Source organism: Pristiophorus japonicus, chromosome 19 (assembly GCF_044704955.1).
Source record: "Pristiophorus japonicus isolate sPriJap1 chromosome 19, sPriJap1.hap1, whole genome shotgun sequence".
NCBI classification, from domain to species: Eukaryota; Metazoa; Chordata; class Chondrichthyes; family Pristiophoridae; genus Pristiophorus; species Pristiophorus japonicus.
In genome coordinates this window covers 15,301,120-15,327,564 of record NC_091995.1, presented here as the reverse complement: position 1 = coordinate 15,327,564, position 26,445 = coordinate 15,301,120, and the positions used below count along the sequence as shown (strand labels likewise).

Here is a 26,445-nt window from a genome sequence, read left to right as displayed (position 1 = left end):
CAAAAAGATCATGGCTGATCTGGCCGTGGACTCAGCTCCACTTACCCCCCCTCTCCCCATAACTCTCAATTCCCTTATTGGTTAAAAATTTATCTATCTTTGATTCGAATACATTCAATGAGCTAGCCTCAACTGCTTTCCTGGGCAGAGAATTCCACAGATTCACAACCCTCTGGGAGAAGAAATTCCTTCTCAACTCGGTTTTAAATTGGCTCCCCCGTATTTTGAGGCTGTGCCCCCTAGTTCTAGTCTCCCCGACCAGTGGAAACAACCTCTCTGCCTCTATCTTGTCTATCCCTTTCATGATTTTAAATGTTTCTATAAGATCACCCCTCATCCTTCTGAACGCCAACGAGTAAAGACTACTCAATCTATCATCATAAGGTAACCCCCTCATCTCCGGAATCAGCCGAGTGAATCGTCTCTGTACCCCCTCCAAAGCTAGAATATCCTTCCTTAAGTAAGGTGACCAAAACTGCACGCAGTACTCCATGAATCACCCCTCGCCCTTCCAAATTCCAGGGAACACAAGCCTAGTTTATGTAATTTCTCCTCATAACCTAAGCCTCGGAGCCCTGGTAATATTACATCAGAAATAGGAGCAGGAGTAGGCCATTTGACCTCTCGAGCCTGCACCACCATTTAGTAAGATCATGGCTGATCTGATCACGGACTCAGCTCCACTTCGCTGCCCGCTCCCCATAACCCTTTGCTCCCTGATCGCTCAAAAATCTGTCCATCTCCGCCTGAAATATATTCAAGGCTCCCACGTGATCTTTGACATCCACCTGAGGGAGCAGACGGGGCCTCAGTTTAACGTCTCATCTGAAAGATGGCACCTCCGGCGGTGCAGCACTCCCTCAGCACTGCACTGGAGTGTCAGCCTGGATTATGTGCTCGAGTCCCTGGAGTGGGGCTTGAACCCATAACCTTCTGACTCAGAGGCAAGTGTGCTGCCCACTGAGCCACAGCTGATGTACTGAACAAAGCTGGACAGGTCCCTTCCCCTTTGTGTCCCTAAGGACTCGGTGGAGGGACAAAGAGATTCACTTCGAAAGCACTGCATTGGCTGTTAAGCGCGTTTGGGACGGCCCGGGGTCGTGAAAGGCGCTTAACATTCCTACACCCGGCAACACAGGGTCAGTCTGGACTGCACCCAGGGCTGCTTACTGCTGGCTCTTCACTGGTTTTGCTGTATTGCTTTCACCAACCAAATATTTGCAGAAGTAGTGCACTGATTCAATGGCAAACACCTGGAGCCTGAGAGAGAGAGAGAGAGAGAGAGTGTGTGTGTGCATCACATGACAATCACCTGGTCTCAAACCTACTGCCAGCCAACATTCCTCTCACTGCAGAGTATTTCAGGCACTGAGCTAATCAACGCCAAACTCTCGAGGGTCCAGACTAATGCAAGAAATGGTGAATTGGAAGAAATAATGAGACCATTAAAGTCTCTTCAGACGGGTGTTAGAATTGAAGCATTCAATTCCCTGGTACAACAGCTGACACGACTTGAAACATAGAAAATAGGTGCAGGAGTAGGCCATTCGGCCCTTCGAGCCTGCACCGCCATTCAACAAGATCATGGCTGATCACCCACCCCAGCACCTCCCCCCCCCACACCCCCCGACCCCCCCAGCCGCAAGGACCACATCCAACTCCCTCCCGAACACATCCAACGAACTTGCATCAACAACTCTCCGCGGCAGGGAACCCCACAGGTCAACAACTCTCCGAGTGAAGAAGTCTCTCCCAATCTCAGCCCCAAACAACCTACCTACTCCCAGTTTCCCTCCCCCACCCCCCCCACCCCCCCCGGCTCCAGACCCACCCAACACCAGGAACACTCCCCCCGCACCCAACCCGGCAAAATCCTTCCCAAATGCCGAACACCCCCGGATGTCGAGCCCCCAGCCCCGGCCACCCCGGAGTCACGCCCCCGCGACGCCAACCACAGCACATCCACCAACCGCCGTCAACCCCACTCTGAACACTCCCCGCACCGAGGCACAGAGCCCCCAGGCCCGCCCCCTCCTTGAACAGAGTGAACATAAATAACGGTTAACAAGCAGCTCCAAACATCTGAAGGCCAAGAATGGCCTGTCGGACTCCAACCTTGGGCGAATGTGAGGGGAAGGGTTTCACCCAAGAGTTGAGGCAAAGAACTCGACATATCATCGGTTAAATGGTCCTGTCCATACCCTACACCAGGCCCACCCCTAAAAAGGAGAATTAAAAGACCGAGAAGGCATTTCAAGGCAGACGGTGCAGAGAAGAGTTGTTTGTATCACCAGCCGTCTGCCCGATCGGGACTACTGCCAGCTCCTTGTCATGGTCGTATGTACAGTATGTCTATCCTGATTGTGTGTTGTGTTTGACGAACATTTGAACTGCGGCTCCCTTAATAAAATGCCTTATAATTCCCAATAACCTTTGGAGATCAGTGCGTGACCTGTGCTCCTAATCTTACTCTTCCCCCCCCCCCGCTATTTGAAACGTGGCCCCACTGTACCACTCCGTCGCATCTCCCAGAAGAAGCAGTGAGTTCCTGATTCTAAACATCCTCCCTTTGCTTTTGGGAGCTTGGACTGATTCCAGGAAGGGATCTGGGAACATTTACGCACTCCCAAGGGACTCCACCCAAATTTCCCCGAACACGCAGGCAGGAAGACTGGAAGAGGAGGAAAATTGAAGACACACAGGACTCTCAAACCCCACCGGCAAACACCACGGTGCTGAAACGCAGTGGTGCACGTCGAGCCTGCAGTCACATCAATCGCGCGTGACATCGGCCCCCCCCCCCCCCCGCTACCCACAAACCCAACCACCACCCGGTAAAGTTCACTTACGGCCAAACAATTGCACCTTAGAAAAAGGATATATTGGCCTTGGAAGGAGCACAGGACAGATTCGCCCGAATGTTACCAGGGCTCCAAGGGTTAGGTTATGAGGAGAGATTACACCAACTAGGCTTGCATTCCCTGGAATTTGGAAGGTTAAGGGGAGGGGGATTTGTTTGAGGGTTTTAGGATTTTGAAGGAACTGATAGGCTAAGATGGGGAGAAATATTTACACTGGAGGAGTCTGGGACAAGCAGACATAACATTAAAATCAGAGCCAGGCCGTTCAGGAGAGAAGTTAGGAAACCCTACTTCACACAAAGGGTGGTGCAATTAGAGTGGGAGCGTGACATCCATGTGGCTACTCCTTGCGGCTCCTGATGATGGGCATGGTAGCCTAGTGGTTATATGTTACTGGAACCAAAGAAAATACAGTACTTTTATCATCAGAGGCAGTCCCTCGAAATCGAGGAAGAGCTGCTTCCACTCTAAAAGTGAGTTCTCAGGTAACTGTACAGCCCAATACGGGAATTACAGTCTCTGTCACAGGTGGGGCAGATAGTGGTTGAAGGAAAGGGTGGGTGGGGAGTCTGGTTTGCCGCACGCTCCTTCCACAGTCTGCGTTTGGTTTCTGCCTACTCTCGGCGACGAGACTCAAGGTGCTCAGCGCCCTCCCGGATGCACTTCCTCCACTTAGTGCGGTCTTTGGCCAGGGACCCCCAGGTGTTGGTGGGGATATTGCACTTTATCAAGGAGGCTTTGAGGGTGTCCCTGAAATGTTTCCTTTGTCCACCTGGGGCTTGCTTGCCATGTAGGAGTTCCGAGTAGAACGCTTGCTTTGGGAGTCTTGTGTCGGGCACGCGTACAATGTGGCCCGCCCAACGGAGCTGGTCGAGTGTGGTCAGTGCTTCGATGCTGGGGATGTTGACCTGATCGAGAACACTGACTTTTATACAGGGCCTTTCACAGCCACAGAATATCCCAAAGCACTTTACTGCCAATTTTGAATTGTAGTCACTTGTAATATAAGAAACGCGGCAGCCAATTTTCACACAGCAAGATCCCACAAACTAGCAATGTGATAATGACAAGATAATTTTTTTTAGGTGCGAGTTCAGGGATAAATATTGTCCAGGATACCGGGGAGACATTCTCTGCTCTGCTTCGAAATAGTGCCATGGGATTTTTTTTTACATCTACCCGAGGGGGCAAATGGGGCCTCTGTTTAACGTCTCAGAAAGTTGTTGAGGCCAGTTTGTTAGATATATTCAAAAGGGAGTTAGATGTGGCCCTTATGGCTGAAGGGATCAAGGGGTATGGAGAGAAAGCAGAAATGGAGTACTGAAGTTGCATGATCAGCCATGATCATATTGAATGGTGGTGCAGGCTCAAAGGGCCGAATGGCGTACTCCTGCACCTATTTATGTTTTTATGCTTCTCATCTGAAAGACGGCACCTCCGACAGTGCAGTGCTCCCTCACTGGAGTGTCAGCCTGGATTTTGTGCTCAAGTCCCTGGAGTGGGACTCGAACCCACAACCTTCTGACTCCAAGGCAAGAATGCTACCCACTGAGCCACGGCCGATACCAGTAGGCGAGACGACGGCCGGTGTGGGAAATAATTTTGACAAGGCCCTAGAAGGGTAGGAGACAAGTAGCAAGATACAGGAGATGGGGAAAAAGGGGGGTCTTAAGAGGAGATTGCCATATAGGTAATGCATTGGGGGGGGGGGGGTCGAACAAGGCAAGGGAAGAGACATTAAATGGTAGGACACCGAGAAAGGGAGAGGAACAAAGGGACCCTGGAGTGCATGTCCACAGATCCCTGAAGGTAGCAGGCCAGGTAATTAAGGCGGCATACAGAATACTTGCCTTTATTAGCCGAGGCATAGAGTACAAGAGCAAGGAGGTTATGTTTCAACTGCACAAAACACTAGTCAGGCCACAGTTAAAGTACGGTGTGCAGTTCTGGTCACCACATTACAGGAAAGATGCGATTGCACTAGGGAGGGCACAGAGAAGATTTACGAGGATGTTGCCTGGACTGGAGAGTTGTAGCTATGAGGAAAGATTGGATAGGCTGGGGGTTAGTGTGTTTTCTTTGGAACAGAGGAGGCTGAGGGTAGATCATATTGAGGGGCCCAAAATTATGAGGGGCCAAGATAAGAGTGGATAGGAAGGACCTATTTCCCTTAGCAGAGGGGTCAACAACTAGGGAGCATAGATTGAAAGTAATTGGTAGGAGGGGATTTGAGGGGAAATCTCTTCACCCAGAGGGAGATGGGGGTCTGGAACCAATTGCCTGAAAGGGTGGTAGATTTAGAAAGCCTCACCACTTTTCAAAAGAACTTGGATAGGCACTTGAAGTGCCCCAACCTACTCGAACCTAGAGCTGGAAAGTGGGATTGGGCTGGATAGCTTTGTCGGCTGGCATGGACACGATGGGTCGAAACTGCCTCCATTCGTGCTGTAAATTTCTATGATGTAATAGATTGAGAGATAGGCAATTGGGGGAAGGGAGGTGGAAAGACTGCACACCCCCTCCAATAAAGCCATAGACCCATTGGCACAGGGGATTACTTCCTCCCACCCCCAGTCAGGTGGAGGACAGTATCTTGGAGGGGATGCGGGTTAACTGCCGGGTGTGAAGCTGAAAAGGGAAATGTCATCTGTATTTTCACACCTCAGATATTGCGGGCGTTTTCTCACACACCCCGAGCATCAGCAGCCAGGCAACAGTTGGACAGCCACAGGTCAGCAAACGTTTCCTGCTCTCTCTCGATACAGCATTGCACAAGAGCACTGCAAAGCACCAGACCAGCCTCCTCCCTGATTTGCCAAGCCTTTAGGATTGCCCTGGAGTCTCTTAATCACCTTGCTGTGAGCAACGCCCCGGGAGCAAAAAATCACAGGGACATCAATACTATTTTTTTGTAAAAAAAGGTCATTGGACACTTATTAGTCATGAAAGTATCAGGAGATGTCCGCTTTCCAATTGGTCGGCGGGAGGATGGACATGTCAGATGACCAATGGCAGGAGTTTGGGGGCGGGGCGGTTGGAGGTCGGAGGTCGTGCGATCAAACCGCCAAGATTACGTCCACGCATCTCCCACCCTGGTGGTTTCACTTCAACAAAAGCTCTGCAAACGGGCCTCAGACTAAAGGGAAGTGGGTGGGGCAACGAAAAAACCCGGCTCCTCAATCATTTGGCTTGAAGACGTGGCTTAAAAGTAGAAAGTCAGCGCACAAAAATGAGGAAGCAAAAAAAATGTATACAAGGGCCCACACTGCGGTGTGTGCACTAGGTCTGTGCAGCAGAGCAGGTCACCAGTCGTCCTGGTTAACCCTTGCCACTGGATAAAGGCCTAGCTCGGTCAAGCCCGTGTGGTGGCTGATATGCAAGGGCCACCACACATTAAAAAAAATCCACGCACAGGTATCTTCCACCCCTGGAGTTCAGAACTGGAACATCGGGGCCTTCATTGAAACATCTGTGAACTCATGTGGAAGCAATTCATCCTCGTTCTAGGGACCGCCTATGATGACGAAGACGAGGGAACCCAAGCCTAGCTGTGGTTGTGCGCGCAGGGATGGAAAGATGGAAGGAAAGAGGGAAAGAGGGAGAAAGAGGGAAAGAGGGAAAGAGGGAAAGAGGGAAAGGAGGGAAAGAGGGAGAAAGAAAGAGAGAGAGAAAGAGAGAGAGAAAGAGAGAGAGAGAAAGAAAGAGAGAGAGAGAGAGAGAGAGAGAGAAAGAGAGAGAAAAAGAGAGAGAGAGAGAGAGAGAGAGAGAGAGAGAGAGAGAGAGAGAGAGAGAGAGAGAGAGAGAGAGAGAGAGAGAGAGAACTTGCATCAATATAGTGTCTTTTACACCCTTGGATGAACGGCACCTCCGACACCAATGTTGATTGAGGGATAAATACTTGGCCAGGACACCGGGAAGAACTCCCCTGCTCTTCTTCAGAATAGTGGCCGTGGAATCCTGTACGTCCACCCGAGGGGACGGGCGGGGCCTCGGCCTAACGAAAGGACGGGCACCTCCGACAGTGCAGTACTCCCTCGGTGCTGCACTGGGGAGCGTCGGCCTGGATTTTATGCCCAGATCTCTGGAGTAGGGATTGAACCCATGAGCTTCTTGCTCAGAGGCAAGAGTGCTACCCACCCAAGCCACGGCCGACACCGAAGTACTCCTTCAATGCGGCTGTGGGAAAACGGGACAGTCTGAAGGTTACTGAAATACGTTAACTCAGTAATTCCCGACAGCAGAATGTCCGGGACCTAAGAACAAGAGGCCATTCAGCCCCTCGAGCTTGTTCCACCCTTCAATTAGATCACGGCTGACCTGCACTGCAACCCTATCTACCTGCCTTGGTTACATAACCTTTAATAACCTTGCTTGACAAAAATCCATCTCAGTTTTGACATTTTTAATAGACCCCACAACATCAGCAGTGTTTTTTGGTGGGGCGAGGGTGGGGAAAAGAAGAGAGAGTTCCAAACCTTCCATCAGATGGTGATGGAACACCAGCAGCTGCAAGTCACACACCACCCTGAAACATTCCCTCCCATCACCTCCTGACTCCCCAAAGCCTTTCCACCATCTACAAGGCACAAGTCAGGAGTGTGATGGAACACTCTCCACTTGCCTGGATGTGTGCAGCTCCAACAACACACAAGGCGCTTGACACCGTCCAGGACAAAGCAGCCCGCTTGATTGGCACCCCATCCACCACCTTAAACATTCACTTCCTCCACCACCGGTGCACCGTGGCTGCAGTATGTACCATCTACAAGAAGCACTGCAGCAACTTGCCAAGGCTTCTTCGGCAACACCTCCCAAACCCATGACCTCTACCACCTAGAAGGACAAAAGCAGCAGGCGCATGGGGACACCACCATCTCCACGTACACATCCAAGTCACACAGCATCCTGACTTGGAAATATATCGGCCGTTCCTTCATCGTCGCTGGGTCACAATCCTGGAACTCCCTCCCCAACAGCACTGTGGGAGCATCTTCACCACACAGCAGCTCAGCACTACATTATCATAGGCAGGCCCTTAAATCGAGGATGACTTGCTTCCACGTCAAAAAAGTTCACAGGTGTTTCAACAAAAGACCTAAAATTCCAGGTCCAAACTAAATCTTGACGGGTGGAAGATACCTGTGCGTGGATTTTTTTTAACGTCTGGTGACCGTTGCACACCAGCCACCACACGAGCTGGACAGAGCCAGGTCTTGGCCCAGTGGCAAGGGTTGACCAGGACAACTGGAGACCAGTTCTGGCTGCATGGACCTAGTGCGCACACACATATCGCAGTGTGGGCTGGCCCGTGCTGCCCCTGGGCCCTCGCCTCTCCTGGGCCCGGATCACATCCCTCTACAATCTCTCGCCGTTCCTTCGCCCCGGCCTCGCCGCTCCTGCTGTACCTGCCCACGCTCCAATCACCGACCTGGACCTTGGTGACGTCACTCTCCGCTGCCGTTGCTCTCCTGCTCCAGCACGTGCTGCTCCCTGGAGCGGTATGCCACCACACTGCTCCTTCCGCTCCCCGGCCTGCTCCGATGGTGCTTGCAAGCCAGGGGCCGCGTAGACTGCTGGGCCAGGCTGCCAAGCTGCTCCTTAAGGATAATTAGGGATGGGCACTAAATGTTGGCCACATCCTATGAATTAATATTTTTTTTAAATCACTGGTTTAACAAAGTACCATTGAATTCATGGCACTTGGAGCTCCCTATCCAACAACACTGTGGAAACAACCATCAGCACAAGGACACGGCAAGATTGAAGCTCGCTGCCAACTTCTCGATATTACCGGGAGGTGGCAAATAGCTGCGGCCTTGCCATCACCACTCGCATCTCCTGGACAAAGGCTCAAGAAAGAATACATCGCTGATAAACCACAGCAACGTTACAGCACAGCCTGCTGCACCAACTGAGCACGCTGGAGTAGAGCTATTTAGGGTACGGTGGCATAGTGGTTAGGTTGTTGGACTAGCAATCCATAGACCTGGACTAATGATCCGGAGACAGGAATTCATAATCCCACCACGGCAGCTGGGGGAACTTAAATTCAGTTAATTCAATTTATAAAAATATGAAATAGAATGCTCGTATTAGTAATCGTAACCGTGAAACTATTGGATTGTCTTAACAACCCAATCGGGATCACTGGTGTCCTTTAGGGAAGGAAATCTGCTGTCCTTACCCGGTCTGGCCGATAAGTGATTCCAGACCCACAGCGATGTGGTTGACTCTGAACTGCCCCTCTGAAATGGCCTAGCGAGCCACTCCGTTGTATAAGGTGGCTCCTCACCATCTTCTTGAGGGCAATAAATGCTGGCAAATAAACGTTGTGCCAGATCGTTCGCTCTATAGCTCCGCCAGTGGGTCAATGCACCATTTAATGAGTGCTTCATTAGCATCAGTCACCTGAGCCAAGAGGAAGTGCTGGTTGGGTGGAGCAGCGAGGTAGTCACGGTTCCTGATCGTTATCCAGTAACTCTTAATTACAAAACAGGAGTCTCGTAGAGCTGGGAGGAGGGCAGGGTTGAGCTCGGTTGGGATGTCCCTGGAGCGTTGTGTGGCTTGATGCCCATCACTTGGACTGAGGGGGCAAATGTCCACTTACAAGAGGGTCAGGAGAGAGGCAATGGATAAATAAATATAGAGGACGTGGTCTCCACAGCCCAGCGTCAGCCATGGCTAAGTGGGTGGCACCCTCGCCCCCGAGTCAGAAGGTTGTGGGTTCAAGTCCCACTCCACCAACTTCAGCACAAAAAAAAGTAACAGGCTGACACTCCAGTGCAGTACTGAGGGAGCGCTGCACTGTCGGGAGGGGCCGTCCTTCGTTAAATCAAGACCCCTTCTGCCCTCTCATGTGGAAGTAAAAGATCCCATGGCACTACTCAAAGATTAGGGGAATTCTCTCGGGTGCCCTGGACAATAAACATCCCTCAACCAACATCACTAAAAACAGATTATCTGGTCATTCTCTCATTGTTGTTTGTGGGAGCTTGCTGTGCATCAATTAGCTGTCGAGTTTCCAATATTACAAGTTACGGCACTTCAGAAAGTGCTTCAAGACATTGAGGTGAAGGAAAGCTTTATGCAAGTGCAAGTCTAGTGTGCTTTGAACGGCGGAGATCACGGAGAGTTAATGGCTCAATCCCTCAGCCAATTACATCCAACAGTCCCAACTTTTCCCAACATCACTCGCTGCCACTAACAGACCACTCAGTTCGGACTCTTGCTCCGATTCTCTGTACCACACATTACAGGAAGGATGTGATTGCACTGGAGAGGGTACAGAGGAGATTCACGAGGAGGTTGCCGGAAGTGGATAATCTAAGCCATGGGGACAAATTGGATAGGCCGGGTTTGTTTTCCTTGGAACAGAGGAGGCGGAGGGGAGACCTCATTGAGGTCTATAAAATTATGAGGGGCCTAGATATAGTGGATAGGAAGGACCTATTTCCCTTAGCAGAGGGGTCAACTACTTTAAATTTATGACCCGTGGTAATTAGTAGATGGTTTAGAGGCGAGTTGAGGGAAAATGACTTCACTCAGAGGGTTGAGGGGGTCTGGAACTCACTGCTTGAAAGGGTGGTAGAGGCAGAAACCCTCACCACATATAAAAAGTGCTTGGACGTACACCTGAAGTGCTGTAACCTGCAGGGTTACGGACCTAGAACTGGAAAGTGGGATTAGGCCGGATAACCTCTTGTTGGCCGGCGCGGACATGATGGGCCGAAATGGCCCCCTTCCGTGCTGTAAACGGGTGTGATTCTAGATTCACACATGGCGTTGGCTGAAGGGTCGATACTCTCCTCTCGTTGAGCAGAGGCCTGGCATCTCACCTTACTCCCCGTGGGAAGATAGCTCTATGCAGGGCAGTGCACGGAGCAACAGATTCAGTAGAAACACAGCAAGGGGGACAACACAGACATGTGGCTGTTGCACAGTGTCAGCTGAGGCTCAGTGGGCAGCACACTCGCTTCTGAGTCAGAAGGTTGTGGGTTCAAGTCCCACTCCAGGGACTTGAGCACATAAATCTAGGCCGACGCTCCCAGTGCAGTGCTGAGGGAGCGCCGCACTGTCGGAGGTGTCGTCTTTCGGATGAGATGTTGAACCGAAGCCCCGTCTGCGCTCACAGGTGGATGTGGAAGACCCCATGGCACTATTTCGAAGAGGAGCAGGGGAGTTATTATCCCTGTTGTCCTGGACAAATATTTATCCCTCAAATCAGCACTAAAACAGATCATTTGGTCATTATCACATTGCTGTCTGTGGGAGCTTGCTGTGCGCAAATTGGCTGCCACGTTTCCTACATTACAACAGTGACTGTACTTCATTGGCTGTAAAGCACTTTGAGATGTCCAGTGGCCGTGAAAGGGGCTAGATAAATGCAAGTCTTTTTCTTTCATGCTGCTACCCTACCCTACCCACCCATCCACCTCTCCTACTCGTAAAATCCCCCACCTCGTGGTATGCAGCTCAGAATGCTCTCCCAGATACAACCCCCACAGCAAATGTAGAATCTGTAACAGCGCAGCTGGTATTTCACACGGTTGTAAATCTCTCAAACCCACCATATTCCAACTTTACTGAAATCTTAGGGCAAACGAGCAGTCTTGTCACCATGATTACCGGGCTGCGAGCAACCAAGAAGAAACAACAAATCACAGAACCCAGGACAATAAACAAAATTACGTGTGTTTTAAAAAAAAATAATTACCTTTGAACACTTGTGTTTGCTACATATAAAGATAATGGATATGGGGGCAGGGGGGGGCAGTGGAGAGAGAGAGAGAGAGAGAGAGAGAGAGAGAGAGAAAGAGCAAAGGTTGTTTGGCTGACAGAAGAATCATCCAATCAAGTATTGAAGAGTCTATCCGCTTTCCAATTGGCTGGGAAGGTAGGGCACCCGAAGATGGACATGTTGGGTGACCAATGGCGGGATCGCGGGGGCGGGGCAGATGGAGGCAGGAGGTCATGTGATGAAAGCTCCAGGAATATGCTCAAGCAGAGTTGGCAACCCTCGTTTGCACACACCCTATTCCCTTTCCCCCCCAACCCCCACCCATCAGAGGGGAGCCCGACGTGAGCGGCCTAGTTATTTTATTGTCCTGCCTGTGGGCCTGAAGTCCCGCTTCACCCGGACAGTGTAGACAAGCTCGAGCAGTGGCACCTTGAGCAACTCCCACTTATGGGTGAAAAGACAAATTTACACAGAACTGGACCGTCACAATATTTAAAACACAAAAACAAAAGTCAGATCAATTTATGAGAGAACAGGTTTGCATAGCAATCTCGGTTCTGGGTATCCATGGTGACGTCATGGCAACGGGCCTGCTTGGCTTGCAGCCTGGAAGCCCAGCCGACAAAAGAGGCTCCTTGCAATTCCAAAGATCACAGGAACGAGGCAAGTTGGTCTGAACTTCAAACAAACATCACGGGTTCCAGCAGTTTCAACCAGAAAATGATTAATCTCCAGTTGCCAGGCTCAGCTATGTTTAGGCCACTATTATGTTTGCGGTAAGCAATACAAACTGGTCTCCATATTACAAAAAGGATACAGAGTCTCGGAGAAGGGGCAAAAAAGATTTGCAAGGATGATACCAGAAACGAGAGGGTGCAACTATATATAACTTGCATTTATATCGTGCCTCTCACAACCTCAGGACCTCTCCAGCCAATGAAATACATTTAAATTGTAGGCACTGTTGCAATGTAGGAATTACAACAGTGAATACACGCCAAAAGTACTCCATTGGCTGCAAAGCGATTTGAGATGTCCGGTGGTCGTTAAAGGCGCTATGCAAATACAATCCAAGTCTTTATTCAGTAGCCAATCCTTGCACAGTAAACTCCCACAAACAGCAATGTGATAATGACCAGATAATGTTTTTTTTAAATTGGCTAGGTTGCGAGGGAGAACTCCCCTGCTCCTCGTCAAAATTGTGCCATGGGATCTTTTACATCCGCTTAAGGGGGCAGAGGGGGCCTCAGTTTAACTCATCATCAGAAACACAGCACCTCCGATAGTGCAGCATTGGATGTCAGATTAGATTTTATGCTCAAGTCTCTGACTCAGAAGGGTGCTACCCACTGAGCCACATGTACTGCATGTAGAGTGAAAAAAATAATTGGCAATCCTAAATGAATATAATGGAAAGTGAACGCATCCGTGTGTCTTTCACAGTTGGACCCCATAAACAGAGGGGGTGTATGCTGGTGGATAACCTCCCGACATTGCAATCAGCGCCACCGAAAGTGATTGTCTGGTCATTTATCTCCTTGCTGGTTGTGGGAGCTTGCTATGTGCAAAATGACTGCTGGATTTCCTATATCGCCACATCCCATTGGCTGCAAAGTACTTGGACACTATACAAGTGCAGTTCTGTCTTTCTCTTCTACATGTCTGGCAAGAGCAGAGAGTGTCTGGGGCTCGACTATGATACAATGATCAAATCATGTGACCACGCCCTAGGCTCAGCCGCGGTTACATTCGAGCCAGGGTGTTCCTGGAGATGGAGCACGCGGTGTCCATCGGTACGGTCGCGGCCTTCCGCGAGAGGTGGGCGCCGGAGGGATTGGAGTGCATCATTTCAACAGGGAACAGAATTTTAATTTGATTTGAAAAAGGTTCCCCTTTAATGCTCAATTGTTAATTTGTGGTTTTTGGTGCCCTCAAAAAAAAAAGACGGGGGCACTTGATTGAAAGTTACTTTAAAATAGTTTAAGAAACTGCAGCCTATACTCTGGACTCAAACACTTTTCCCGGTGAGAAGTAAAATGGAAGCAATTTTATTTATTTATTTTTACACTGGCATCACTTTGAACATAAGAATTAGGAGCAGGAGTAGGCCATTCAATCCCTCCAGCCTACCCCACCATTCAATAAGATCACGGCTGATCTTCTACCTCAACTCCACTTTCCTGCACTATCCCCATATCCCTGGATTCCCTTAATATCCAGAAAATATCAGTGGATTAATTACATCTGAACGCCTCGGTTTAAAAATACTCATTCTTGTATTCAAATCCCTCTCCCCGCCACCAGAACCTCCTCCAGCCCTACAACCCGCCAAGATCTTGGAGTTCCTCTAATTCGGGCCTCTTGCGTATCCCCGATTTGCATCGCTCCAACATTGGTGGCCGTGCCTTCAGCTGCCTCGGCGCTAAGCTGCGGAATTCCTTCCGTAAACCTCTCTGCCAATCTCCTCCTTTAACCTGCCTTTTAGCCAAGCTGTCGGTTACCTGTCCAATATCGCAAAGTGGCTCGGTGTCAAATGTTGTCCGATAGTGCTCCTGTGAAGCACCTTGGGCCGTTTTACTACGAGTTGCTGCAGTGTGTACAATCCACAAGATACACAGCAGCAACTCGCCAAGGCCTCGTTGGCTGCACCTCCCAAACCCACAACCACTACCAGCTAGAATCCTGGTTTGACTTGCCCCTCCCTATCTCTGTAATCTGTTTCAGCCTCACAATCCCACAAGATGTCTGGCGCTCCTCAAATTATGGCCTCTTGATCATGCCTCATTATAGCTGCTCAACCATCGGTGGATGTTCTGTCAGCTGCCTGGGCCTCAAGCTCTGGAACTCCCTGCCCAAACCTCTCCGCCTCTCTACCTCGCCATCCTCCTTTAAGACGCTCGTTCCCTTTGAACGAGCTTTTGATCATCTGCCTTAATTTCTTCTTGGCTCGGTGTCAAATTTATCTGTTTGTCTGTAACACTGTTGTGAAGCGCCTTGGGACCTTTTACTACGTTAAAAGGTGCTATATAAATTAAAAAGTTATTATTAGAAGGACAAGGGCAGCAGGGGCAAGGGAACACCACCACCTGCAAGTTCCCCAAGATACGCACCACCCCCACCTGGAAACAGGTGGGTTTGAGTTTAGAACTTGAAGTATGGCGAATTACAGCACTGAGCTGAGGTCCCTGCGCCAGTATAGCCAAGTGCTGAGCTCCACCATTACCCATCCCAGCCGAGGGATTGCCCTGGGGTCTCCAGGGATTGAAGATTCGTCTCCAGGTTACTGCTGTGAGCAAACACCCTGGTGGAAAATCATAGGGACACTTGTGCGCACTAAATTTCATTTCGCTTTGCATCTGCCCAACTCGCTCTGTAATTCCGAATTCCTAACCCCTTCCGTACCATCAGCAAATCTGACCGCTTTGTATCAGGTTTCCGTAACAATGATTTGCTTTGTCACAATGGTACCCGTTCGGCCGTTTCTAATCTACCGATACATTCCCCAGTGTCTTCCTTAGAATGGTCGCCCATTCCTCATTAATCTCCTCCCTCGTCTCTCTCAGCACTCTGGGTTAAGTGCCATCCACCTCTGGGGCTTGATTTGGTTTTGAGCTAGGCCTCCCATCTCACTTGTATCATAAAAAAGAAAAAAAAACTTACATTTATATAGCGCCTTTCACAACCAGATGTCTCAAAGCGCTTTACAGCCAATTAAGTACTTTTGGAGTGTAGTCACTGTTGTAATGTGGGGAAGGCTGCGGCCAAATTGCACGCAGCAAGCTCCCATAAACAACATTGTGATAATGACCAGATCATCTGTTTTTGTTATGTTGATTGAGGGATAAATATTGGCCCAGGACACCGGGAATAACTCCCATGCTCTTCTTCGAAATAATGCCATGGGATCCTTTACATCCACCTGAGAGAGCAGACGGGGCCTCGGTTTAACGTCTCATCCGAAAGATGGCACCTCCGACAGTGCAGCACTCCCTCAGCACTGCACTGCAGTGTCAGCCTAGATTTAGGTGCTCAAGTTCGCGGAGTGGGACTTGAACCCACAACCTTCTGACTCAGAGGCGAGAGTGCTACCCAAATCATCATAGGCAGTCCCGCGGAGTCGAGGATGACTTGTTTCCACTTTTAAAAAGTGAGTTGTCAGGTGACGGTACAGTCCAATGCGGGACCTACAGTCTCTGTCACAGGTGGGGCAGAGAGATCCTGCCAATGGATTTGCCAGAGCTGACACTCAGTCGCTGATTCCACTTCAATTATCTTTTACTTGCTCTGTGCATCTCCCCATTAACATTGCTTTGGTGGCAGGGAGCATACGATCAAGGTCTTCCCCTTGCGTATACTAAGATAGCGTACATTTCCTCATTGTTAGGAGCTGGGAGCTCTGCCTTTTGCAAGTTGCAGACGCTGATCCTGCCATGGATCTGCACCAAAGTAAATAGGATCATAAACGGTCACACCTTTTCGAGGCAGCTTTGATTTTAAAACAGCGTCGCCTGATAACCATTGATAACCTTGGGTTAGAATAATGACGTTTATTTTAGAGGGGGGGGGCGGGGGTTGGTTGGTGGGTGGCATGGTAAATAGGAGAAATGGAATTCAGAATATCAGATAAATCCAATTCCACGGCCTCAGATATGCCAACATAGCTTCTCTTACGGCTAAAGGGATCAGGGGAGAAGGCAGGAGTGGGGTACTGAAGTTGCATGATCAGCCATGATCATACTGAATGGTGGTGCAGGCTCGAAGGGCCGAATGGCCTGCTTCTGCACCGGTTTTCTATGCTTCCATGTCTAACCTTCTATCACCTCGAGAGTGGAGTTGCTTTGCTCAGGGGCCTCGGTCAAGATGGCATTGCAAAGCATCATGGGGTGATGCCAACCTGCAGGTGCTGCTTGTGTGACAAGCTCTTGGTTTCAAAGGAGTCACCCTGGACAGGCGTATCCCTGCAGAAAGCAGGAGAGGGGGAGGAACATACCAAAGGTGGCCGGTGATTGTTTCAAAACTGTACAACCGACATACTCTTAAAGGGCCGGGGGGGGGGGGCACTTTCACTCGTTCTGTGCATTTCCCAATAGCGTTCCTTTGCCTTTTTTTCCTCCCCTCTACCGGAGCCATGGCTCGGTAATTAGCATGCCCGCCTCCCGAATCAGGAGGTTGTGGGTTCAAGTCCCACTCCAGCTCATAATCTGGGCGGATACGCCCAGTGAGGGAGTGCAGCAAGGTCGGAGGCACCGTCTTTCAATGAGAGACGTTAAACCAAACTGAGTCAGGTGGACGTAAAAGATCCCATGGCACTCTTTCGAAGATTTCCCCCCCCCCCACCCCCCCGGCCAATATTTATCCTTCAACCAGCATGATAATATAAAAGATGGTCTGGTCATTATCTCATTGTTGTTTGTGGGAGCTTGCTGTGCGCCATGTTACCCTGCATTACAACAGTGACTACACTCCAAAAGTACTTCACTGGCTGCAAAGCACTTTGGGAAGTCCTGAAAGGCGCTATAGAAATGCAAATCTTTCTGTTTCTTTCCACTGTACCTCATCCCTGGAGATGCACCACCACTGCAAAGGGACTTAGAGGCCAAATTGAAGGGGCTAGTGTGCACCGGGTATATTGTGAGCAATGCTGATGTAATCTAACCCTCTTCAACCCTCTAATTCCATGCAACATGTTCAAATCCCACTCCAGAAACTTGAGCACATAAATCTAGGCTGACACTCTAGTGTAGTGCTGAGCGAGTGCTGCACTGTCGGAGGTGCCGTCTTTCGGATGAGACGTTAAACAGAGATCCCATCTGCTCTCTCAGGTGGACATAAAAGATCCCACGGGCACTATTTCAAAGAAGAGCAGGGGAGTTCTCCTCGGTGTCCTGACCAATATTTTATCCCTCAATCCAACATCACCAAAATAAAAACCAGATAATCTGGTCATTATCACATTGCTGTTTATGGGAGCTTGCAGTGCGCAAATTGGCTTCCGGGTTTCCTACATTACAACAGTGACTGCACTTCAAAAGTTCTTCACTGGCTGTAAAGTGCTTTGGGATACCGAGGTCGCGATAGGTGCTATATAAATGCAAGTCTTTCTTTATAATTATATTGTTGCTTCGCCCCCATCACTAGTGACCAATAAAACTAAAACATGTAGGGTAAAGTGTGTAATTTTAGCCTAACTCGCCAGGCAGGAATCCCATGGGATCGGGTGAAACGCTGGTTTCTTACTCCACCCAATATTACACTTCAAAGAGTAAAAATCGTGCGGAAGGGTAAAACCAGCATTACACCCAATCCAGTCAGTTTCTCGCCGGGCCGGTTAGGTCACAATGGGCCCCATGATGTCCATTCCCAACAACTTGACTCAGTTTGGTAGCATTCTTACTCGAACGAGGTGGTCACTTGCCCACACAAGTTAGGTTGACACTTCAGCACTGAAGCAGCACTTCACAGTCAGAGGTGCAGGTCCTGGAAATGAGATGTTAGGCCAAGGGTCCAATGGCCCTCTCAGGCGGGCGCAAAACATCCCATGGTTGCTATTTCAAAGCAGAACAGGGCCTGCTCCCCACATGTTGGCCAACATTCCTTCCTCAAACAAAAAAAAGTTATCTGGTCATTCATTTATTTGCTGCCTGAGGGACCTCGAGGTGCACAAATTGGCTGCCATAATGGAGGGGAGATGAGGAGATTGTTGTTCTTTTAAATGAGGCGAGTTGTGATGATATGGAATGCACTGCCCGAAAGTGTGGTGGATGCAGATTCAATAGTAATTTCCAAAAGGGAAATTGGATATATACGCAAAAAGGAAATAATTGCAGCAATATGGGGAAACAGGAGCAAAGAAAATGAAAGACTTGGATTTATATAGCGCCTTTCATGACCACCGGACGTCTCCAAGCACTTTACAGCCAATGAAGTACTTTTTGGAGCGTCGTCACTGTGGAAGATGTAGGAAACGTGGCAGCCAATTTGCGCACAGCAAACTCCCACAAACAGCAATGTGATAATGACCAGATCATCTGTCTTTTGTTATGTTGGTTGAGGGTTAAATATTGCCCTCAGGACACCAGGGATAATGCCCCTGCTCTTCTTCGAAATAGTGCCGTGGAATGTTTTACGTCCACTTGGGAGAGCAGATGGGGCCTCGATTTAACGCCTCATCCGAACGACGGCACCTCAGACAGTGCAGCGCTCCCACTGGGAGTGTCAGCCTAGATTTTTGTGCTCAAGTCTCTGGAGTGGGACTTGAACCCACAACCTTTTGACTCAGAGGCGAGTTCGCTACTCCTAAGCCACAGCTGACAAAGAGGGAATAGAACAAATTGGACAGCTGTTTCAAAGAGCTGACACAGGTGCTGTATCATTCTATGATAAAGCTTCAAAAAGGTCATTTATGAGGTTATAAAGCGTTTTGGGACATCCCAAGGATGCAATCAGGGTCGATACAAATCTGACTGCTCGCTTTATAATCTAAACACAACACTGTACTCACACCTCGCGCTATCTTCAGACCTCATTTATGATTCCTTCAGTAAAGAAACATGCCCCTTCTCTGGCGCTGCCCCAAAGACAATGCAACGCACACACTGTTTATGCGTCACAAACACATATCCTTCCCGGTGACACGCCTCACCTCAATACATTTTTCAGCGGGCCAGATGGGACCAGGAATATCCCTTGAACCCACAAACTTCTGCCTTGAGAGGCAAGCGTGCTACCCACTGACCCACGACTGGAACACCCAACAGACTTGCAAGAAGGGGAGTGGAGGCACAACCTCGAGCGATGGGAGACATTTGGAAACGGGTTGTTTGGCGTTAAGCCGGGCTCGTGGGAATTTTCCTTCAGGGCCAAGCGGGCACCTCTCATCCAAATCGAACTCGCGACTCGATCGAGACCACAAAACGACTAGCACGTTGGTGGACTTTCTCCGACAGTAGGGCAGGTCACCACTGGCCCTCCAGGACATTGTTGCTGGAACTGCGTCCAACTTGGCAATCCAATATCTATGGAAGGCGGCCCACAGTCCCTTAGGGCGCTGCTGATGATCGAACAGACACACGGGCTCATTAACATGAACCTGGGAGGGTTAGATTGGTCCCTGGAGCCAGGACTTTGCCCACCCACTCTGGATAGCCTTACAATGGACAAGTGATCCAGGCCTTGGAACATCATGGGCGAAGGTGTGGAGAATGAGGGTATGGGGCCCAGAAGAGCCGAGGGCCCAGGGGCAGCATGGGTCAGCCCACACTGCGATGTGTGCGCGTGCTAGGTCTGTGCAGCAGAGCAGGTCGCCAGTCGTCCTGGTTAACCCTTGCCACTGGATAAAGGCCGAGCTCTGTCAAGCCCATGTGGTGGCTGATGTGTAAGGGCCACCACACGTTAAAAAAAAAATCCACGCACAGGCATCTTCCACCCCCTTAATTGGAGTTCAGGACTGGAACATCGGGTCCTTCATTGAAACATCTGTGAACTCTCGTGGAAGCAAGTCATCCTCGTTCAAGGGACAGCCTATGATGATGATAATAGTAATGTTCCATTAAGTATGTTGACAAGCTGCGCAGTTTTAGCTTTAGTTACATAGGAACAGGCATAGGCCATTCAGCCCCTCGAGCCTGTTCCGCCATTCAATTATATCGTGGCTGATCTGTATCCCAATTTCAACTACCCGCCTTGGTTGCGTAATCCTTAGTACCCTTGCCTAACAAAAATCTATCGATCTCAGTTCTGAAATTTGCAATTGATGCCCCCAGCCTCCACAGCTTTTTTTTTCCTTCGGGGAGGGTTTAGGGTTTTAGGGTTAGTGGGGAGTTGGAGGAGAGAGTGGTCCAGATTTCCACTATCCTGTGTGTGAAGAAGTGCATCCTGATATCACCCCTGAACAGCCTGGCTCTAATTTTAAGGTCATGCCCTAAGTCAGTATCTAGATGGTAAGCTATCTATGAAGATCTGATTAAAAAGCTCACACCCAGAGCCATTCGGGTCTTAGAATCATGGAACAGTACAGCACAGCAGGCCATTCAGCCCATCGAGTCTGTGCCGGCTCTCTCGACGAGCAATCCAGTTAGTCCCACTATCCCTGCTCTTTCCCCATATCCGTGCAATTTTTTTCCCTTCAAGTATTTATCCAATTCATTTTTGAAGGCTACTATTGAACCTGTATCCACCACCCTATCAGGCCGTGCATTCCAAATCCTAACCGCTCATTGCATAAAAAAGTGTTTCCTCACGCCACCTCTGGTTCCCTTGCCAATCAGCTTAAATCTGTGCCCTCTGTTTAGCAAACCTTCAGACACAAAGTCATGCCCTTCAGAATCTGACCAACCCAATTCGCATCTCCAGAATTTGCTTTGAAATTTAGAAAAACCAGCACTTTTATTTTTGAAACATATCTATTAAGTCCTTCAGGAGCACCGTATGGGGGGGAATCAGAATCACATGATTTAAAAAAAAAATCTTTTAACGACTGGCAATTTCCCCTCCCTGTTTTACCACAGTCTGCAGGAGCATGAATGGCTTGTAATCTCCCCATCTTCAGCTTTTATCACAGGCTCTGTGAGCTGTGCATTCTGCACACACCCTGAATCAATGCTCCACCCCACTAGGTCTCAGCAAGCCTTCCACCTCCCATTTTTAAAGATAGAATGGTTACATCACGGAAGGCAGCCATTTGGCCCATGCCGATTCTCAGCTCGCCCCACTCCCCCACCCTTTCCCCATCGCCCTGCAAATATTTTTCTTTCAGATACTTATCCAACTCCCTTTTGAAAGCTAAGATTGAGTCTGCCTCCACCACCCTCTCAGGCTGTGCATTCCAGATCATAACCACTCGCTGCGTAAAAAAAGTTTTAAAAAAAACGTCACCTTTGGTTCTTTTGCAAATCACCTTAAATCTGTGTCCTCTGGTTCTCGACCCCTCCACCAACAGGAAGAGTTTCTCTCCGTCTACTCTGTCCAGACCCCTCATGATTTTGAAAGCCTCGATCAAATCTCCTCGCAATATTCTCTGCTACAAGGAGAACAGCCCCAGCTTCTCCTGTCTATCAACATAACCGAAGTTCCTCAATCCTGGATTCATTCTCGTAAATCTTTTCTGCACCATCTCCAAGGCCTTCGCATCCTTCCTTGAGTGCAGAGTCCAGAATTGGCCCCAAACTCCAGTTGGCGCTGAACCAGGTTCATCATAATTTCCACATTTTTGAACTCTATTTATGAAGCTCAGAATTCTCTATGCCTCTTTAAACATCTTTCTCAACCTGCCCTGCCACCTTCAATGATTTATGCACACAACATACCCCCAGGTCTCTCTGTTCATGTAGCACCTTTAGGATTGTACCATTTAGTTTATTTGTCCTCTCCTCATTCTTTCTACCAAAATGCATCACTTCACACTTTTCTGCATTAAACTTCATCTGCCGCTTGTCTGCTCATTTCTCCAAGATCATCTCAGTCACAGCAGGAGGGGTAGGAGTGCTCCCACGATTAAAGAGCACTGTGTGCAGTTCTAGTCTCCAGATTCCAAAAAAGGATACAGGCACTGCAGAAGGAGCAAAAAAATAGATTTATAAAAGGATACTAGAATTGAGAGGTCCCAACGATAAGATTGAACAGACTGGTGCCCTCTTCTCTAGAGAAAGGAAAGAGAATGCTGGGGGTGGGCGGATGGTGACCTAATAGAGCCTCAGAGAGCTGTGGAAGCTGGGATATTGAATAAATTTAAGACAGAGATAGACAGTTTCTTAACCGATAAGGGATTAAGCGGTTATGGGGAGCGGGCAGAGAAGTGGACCAGAGTCCATGATCGGATCAGCCATGATCTTATTAAACGGTGGAGTAAGCTCAAGGGGCCATATGGCCCACTCCTGCTCCTATTTCTTATGTTATGTAGGTCTCTAGGATTATGAAATGGGTTCAATAGGGTAGATGCAGAGAAGATGTTTCCATTTGTGGACTAGACTAGAACTAGGGGTCATAAATATAAGATAGTCACTAATAAATACAGTAAGGAATTCAGAGAGATTCAAATGTGGAGCTCGATACCAGGTAGAGTGTTTGGGCCAAAATACCATAGATTCCTTTAAAGAAAAGCTAGCTAAACACACGAGGGAGAAAGGAATAGAAGGATATGTTGAAATAGGGTGGGAGGAAGCTCGTGTGGAGCATAAACATCAGCATGCACTAGTTGGGTCAAGTAACCTGTTCTTGTGCTGTAAATTCTATGCAATTGGTCTTAGGACCCCCACCCCAACAGGGTAGGAGATAGAAACCAAGCCAGGGTTGCAATTTCCTGAACACTATCCAGTGACCATTTCTAAAAGGGGTACATGTGTGTGGACATCACGCAAAGAGGGGATCAGTTCACATTATTCCCCGCTCCAAATACGTGGTGACAGTCACCCTGGGCTCAAACAGGTAACAATCACTCGGGCAAGGTACAGCAGAAGAATTTTATTCAAGCTCATCCAGAACCTATAGTTTCTCTCTTTCCCCACCTCACCGGCCCCCCCCCCCAAAATCACAGCATCCAATGGGGTTTTACCCTCTCCACCACCACCGAGACTCATACTCAATGCTGGCCAGCTCGCGTCACATCCCAGGACAAGAAAGGGCATGAGTGAGCAGGAAAAAAATATGGGGAGGAGACAGAGCAAGAGATACAGACAGAGCAAGAGATAAAGAGAGAGATACAGAAAGAGAGCTAGAGATAGAGGGGGGATATACAGGGAGTTAGAGATAGAGAAGGAATTAGAGATAGAGAAAGAGCTAGAGAAACAAAGAGGAGCGATATAGAATTAAGGCAGAAACACCCATTTCCAGGACCCAACTGATATACATATCCAACCATCCCTTCAGAAAAAATACCAAATATGCACACCAGTCTCTCTCAACTCCCTCCCCCATCATCCTCCTCTTCCCAGACAACCATCCTCCCAGACTGACACAGCCGTGTACACGCAACAAAAGTGCAGAATAAGTTACAGTGACAAAGTGTGAACCCTTTAACGGGGGGTGGGAAGCGAAAAAAGAGAAACGAAACTGACTGCACGTCACAGGAAACTTAAAGTGAATCACAAGCCACTTCTGCTTGCAAAACGAAAGTATAGATTTTTTTTTAAGTTAATCGACGCGCAACTTAAAAATTTGAAAAGGCGGTATTGTATTCCAGGGTGTAACGGAGACCTCTGTCGTCAAGTCAAAGAGACAAGCCTTCCTTTTCCCCAGCCCTGCTCATTAACTGCACATAATGGCCAGTCTGTCTCCCAGCGAGCCGGAAACCTTGTACATACACACACAGAATTATTAACCTGGCACACGTGGCTTAAAATATGTAGTTGGAGAGTTTGTTTGAAAAAAAGTTGGTCAACAAAGCGAAAAAGTTTGAAAGTTTAATCAGAAGGAGTTGGAGGTGAGAACACAAGTCCTTGACCCAAGCAGCAGCAGCAAATAGCCAGGCTGAAACTGACCTCGAAAGCAGGTCTGAAACTGACCACAAAACAGACATAAATCGCGCTAAGACTTTAGAGTTAACTTTTCTCCCTTCCCCTCCCGCTTTGCTGGAGGAAGACACTGAAGAGCCCCCTTACCTTTACAAAGAGTTCCACTCGCTTTTCGTCAGCCATTGCTCACAGAGAGGAATTGCTCAAGGTTTCTGCCCCCCAGCCCACACACGCGCGTTTATCAAATTCGGTGGGTTCCTCCTCCGGTCGCAGTTTTATACAACAGTCGATCAGGCAGCCACCTTCCTGTCGCGCCTGGCCCACGGCTCACACTCCTGCAAAACTCAGCTCCAGCGCCGAGACCACACCCCGGAAGCAAGTGTGCTGAACTGAGCCGAATCGTTCCGAGACAAGGTAGAACCCAGAAAGCCAATCAGACTCAGCGAAAGATAGAGAGAGAGAAGCACAGAAATAGAGAAAGATAGACATACTGAAAGAGCTAGGCATGTACTTCACAAAGAGGCAGAGAGAGAGAGAGATCTACCAAAAGATATAGGCATGCAGAGAGAGATAATAAGATAGGCATACTGGGAGAGAGACAAAGATAGGCAAAGAGAGGGATACAGTCACTGTTGTAATGTAGGAAACGCGCAGCTAATTTGCGCACAGCAAGCTCCCACACACAGCAATGAGATAATGACAACATCATCAGTTTTAGTGATGTTGATTGAGGGATAAATATTGACCAGGGCACCGGGGAGAACTCCCCCTGCTCTTCTTTGAAATAGTGGCCGTGGGATCATTTACGTCCACCTGAGAGAGAAGACAGGGCCTCAGTTTAATGTCTCATCCGAAAGATGTCACCTCTCGGAATATAGAAACAGGAGTAGATCATTTAGCCCCTCTGTGACCTAACTCTATATACCCGCCTTTAACCCATACCCCTTATTACGTTTGCAGGTCGAGGCCGCTGTGCCAAATGCCAGGTTGGGCCGCACACTGCTCCTTTGAAGGCCCCGACCCGTTGATTATCCTTGCACTTCAAGGTACAGCGCGTGCTGGAGAGCGATGGCTGTGAAGAGGGGACGTCACCAAGGTCCAGGTCGCTGATTGGAGCGTGGGCAGGTACAGCAGGAGTGGCGAGTGATCGTGGAGCAACGTGGGTCCGGGGCCCAGCAGAGTTCGAGTTCGAGGTCCAGAAGAGGCGAGGGCCCAGGGGCAGCACGGGCCAGCCCACACTGCGATATATGTGCGCACTAGGTCCATGCAGCAGAGCTGGTCTCCAGTCATCCTGGTTAACCCTTGCCACTGGACCAAGACCTAGCTCTGTCAAGCCCGTGTGGTGGCTGGTGTGCAACGGTCACCACATGTTAAAAAAATCCACGCACAGGCATCTTCCACCCTTCAATATGTAGTCCGGGACCTGGAATATTAGGCCCTTCATTGAAACATCTGCAAACTCATTCCTTTTTTGTGTGAATGCAAGTTATCCTCAATACGAGGGACCGCCTATGATGATGATAATTACCTTTCATTAACAAAAATTTATCAATTTCCAATTTAAAATTATCAGTTGATCTAGTATCAATTGCTGTTTGCGGAAGAGATTTCCAAATTTCTACCACCTTTTGTGTGTAGAAGCGATTCCTAATTTCAGTCCTGAAAGGACTGGCTCTAATTTTTAGACTACACCTCCCTAGTCCTAGACTCCCCAACCAGCAGAAATAGTTTCTCTCTATCTGTTCTCCTTAATATAGAAACATAGAAACATAGCAAAATAGGTGCAGGAGTAGGCCATTCGGCCCTTCTAGCCTGCACCGCCATTCAATGAGTTCATGGCTGAACATGCAACTTCAGTACCCATTCCTGCTTTCTCGCCATACCCCTTGATCCCCCGAGTAGTAAGGACTACATTTAACTCTTTTTTGAATATATTTAGTGAATTGGCCTCAACAACTTTCTGTGGTAGAGAATTCCACAGGTTCACCACTCTCTGGGTGAAGAAGTTTCTCCTCATCTCGGTCCTAAATGGCTTACCCCTTATCCTTAGACTGTGACCCCTGGTTCTGGACTTTCCCAACATTGGGAACATTCTTCCTGCATCTAACCTGTCTAAACACATCAGAATTTTAAACATTTCTATGAGGTCCCCTCTCATTCTTCTGAACTCCAGTGAATACAAGCCCACTTGATCCAGTCTTTCTTGATAGGTCAGTCCCGCCATCCCGGGAATCAGTCTGGTGAACCTTCGCTGCACTCCCTCAATAGCAAGAATGTCCTTCCTCAGGTTAGGAGACCAAAACTGTACACAATACTCCAGGTGTGGCCTTACCAAGGTCCTGTACAACTGTAGTAACACCTCCCTGCCCCTGTACTCAAATCCCCTCGCTATGAAGGCCAA

General features: G+C 48.9%; 1 protein-coding gene across 1 annotated transcript in view; it reads right to left on the bottom strand.

Moving 5' to 3' along the window:
* The window catches only part of LOC139229749 (chloride intracellular channel protein 1-like), a 49,323-nt gene extending 24,889 nt beyond the window's left edge, over positions 1–24,434 (bottom strand). Inside the window, exon 1 of the mRNA XM_070861303.1 lies at positions 24,192–24,434. Coding sequence (XP_070717404.1) covers positions 24,192–24,227 — 36 coding nt within the window. The 5' untranslated portion in view covers positions 24,228–24,434. The remainder of the gene's footprint in view (positions 1–24,191) is intronic.
* Between the last annotated feature and the right edge of the window lie 2,011 nt (positions 24,435–26,445).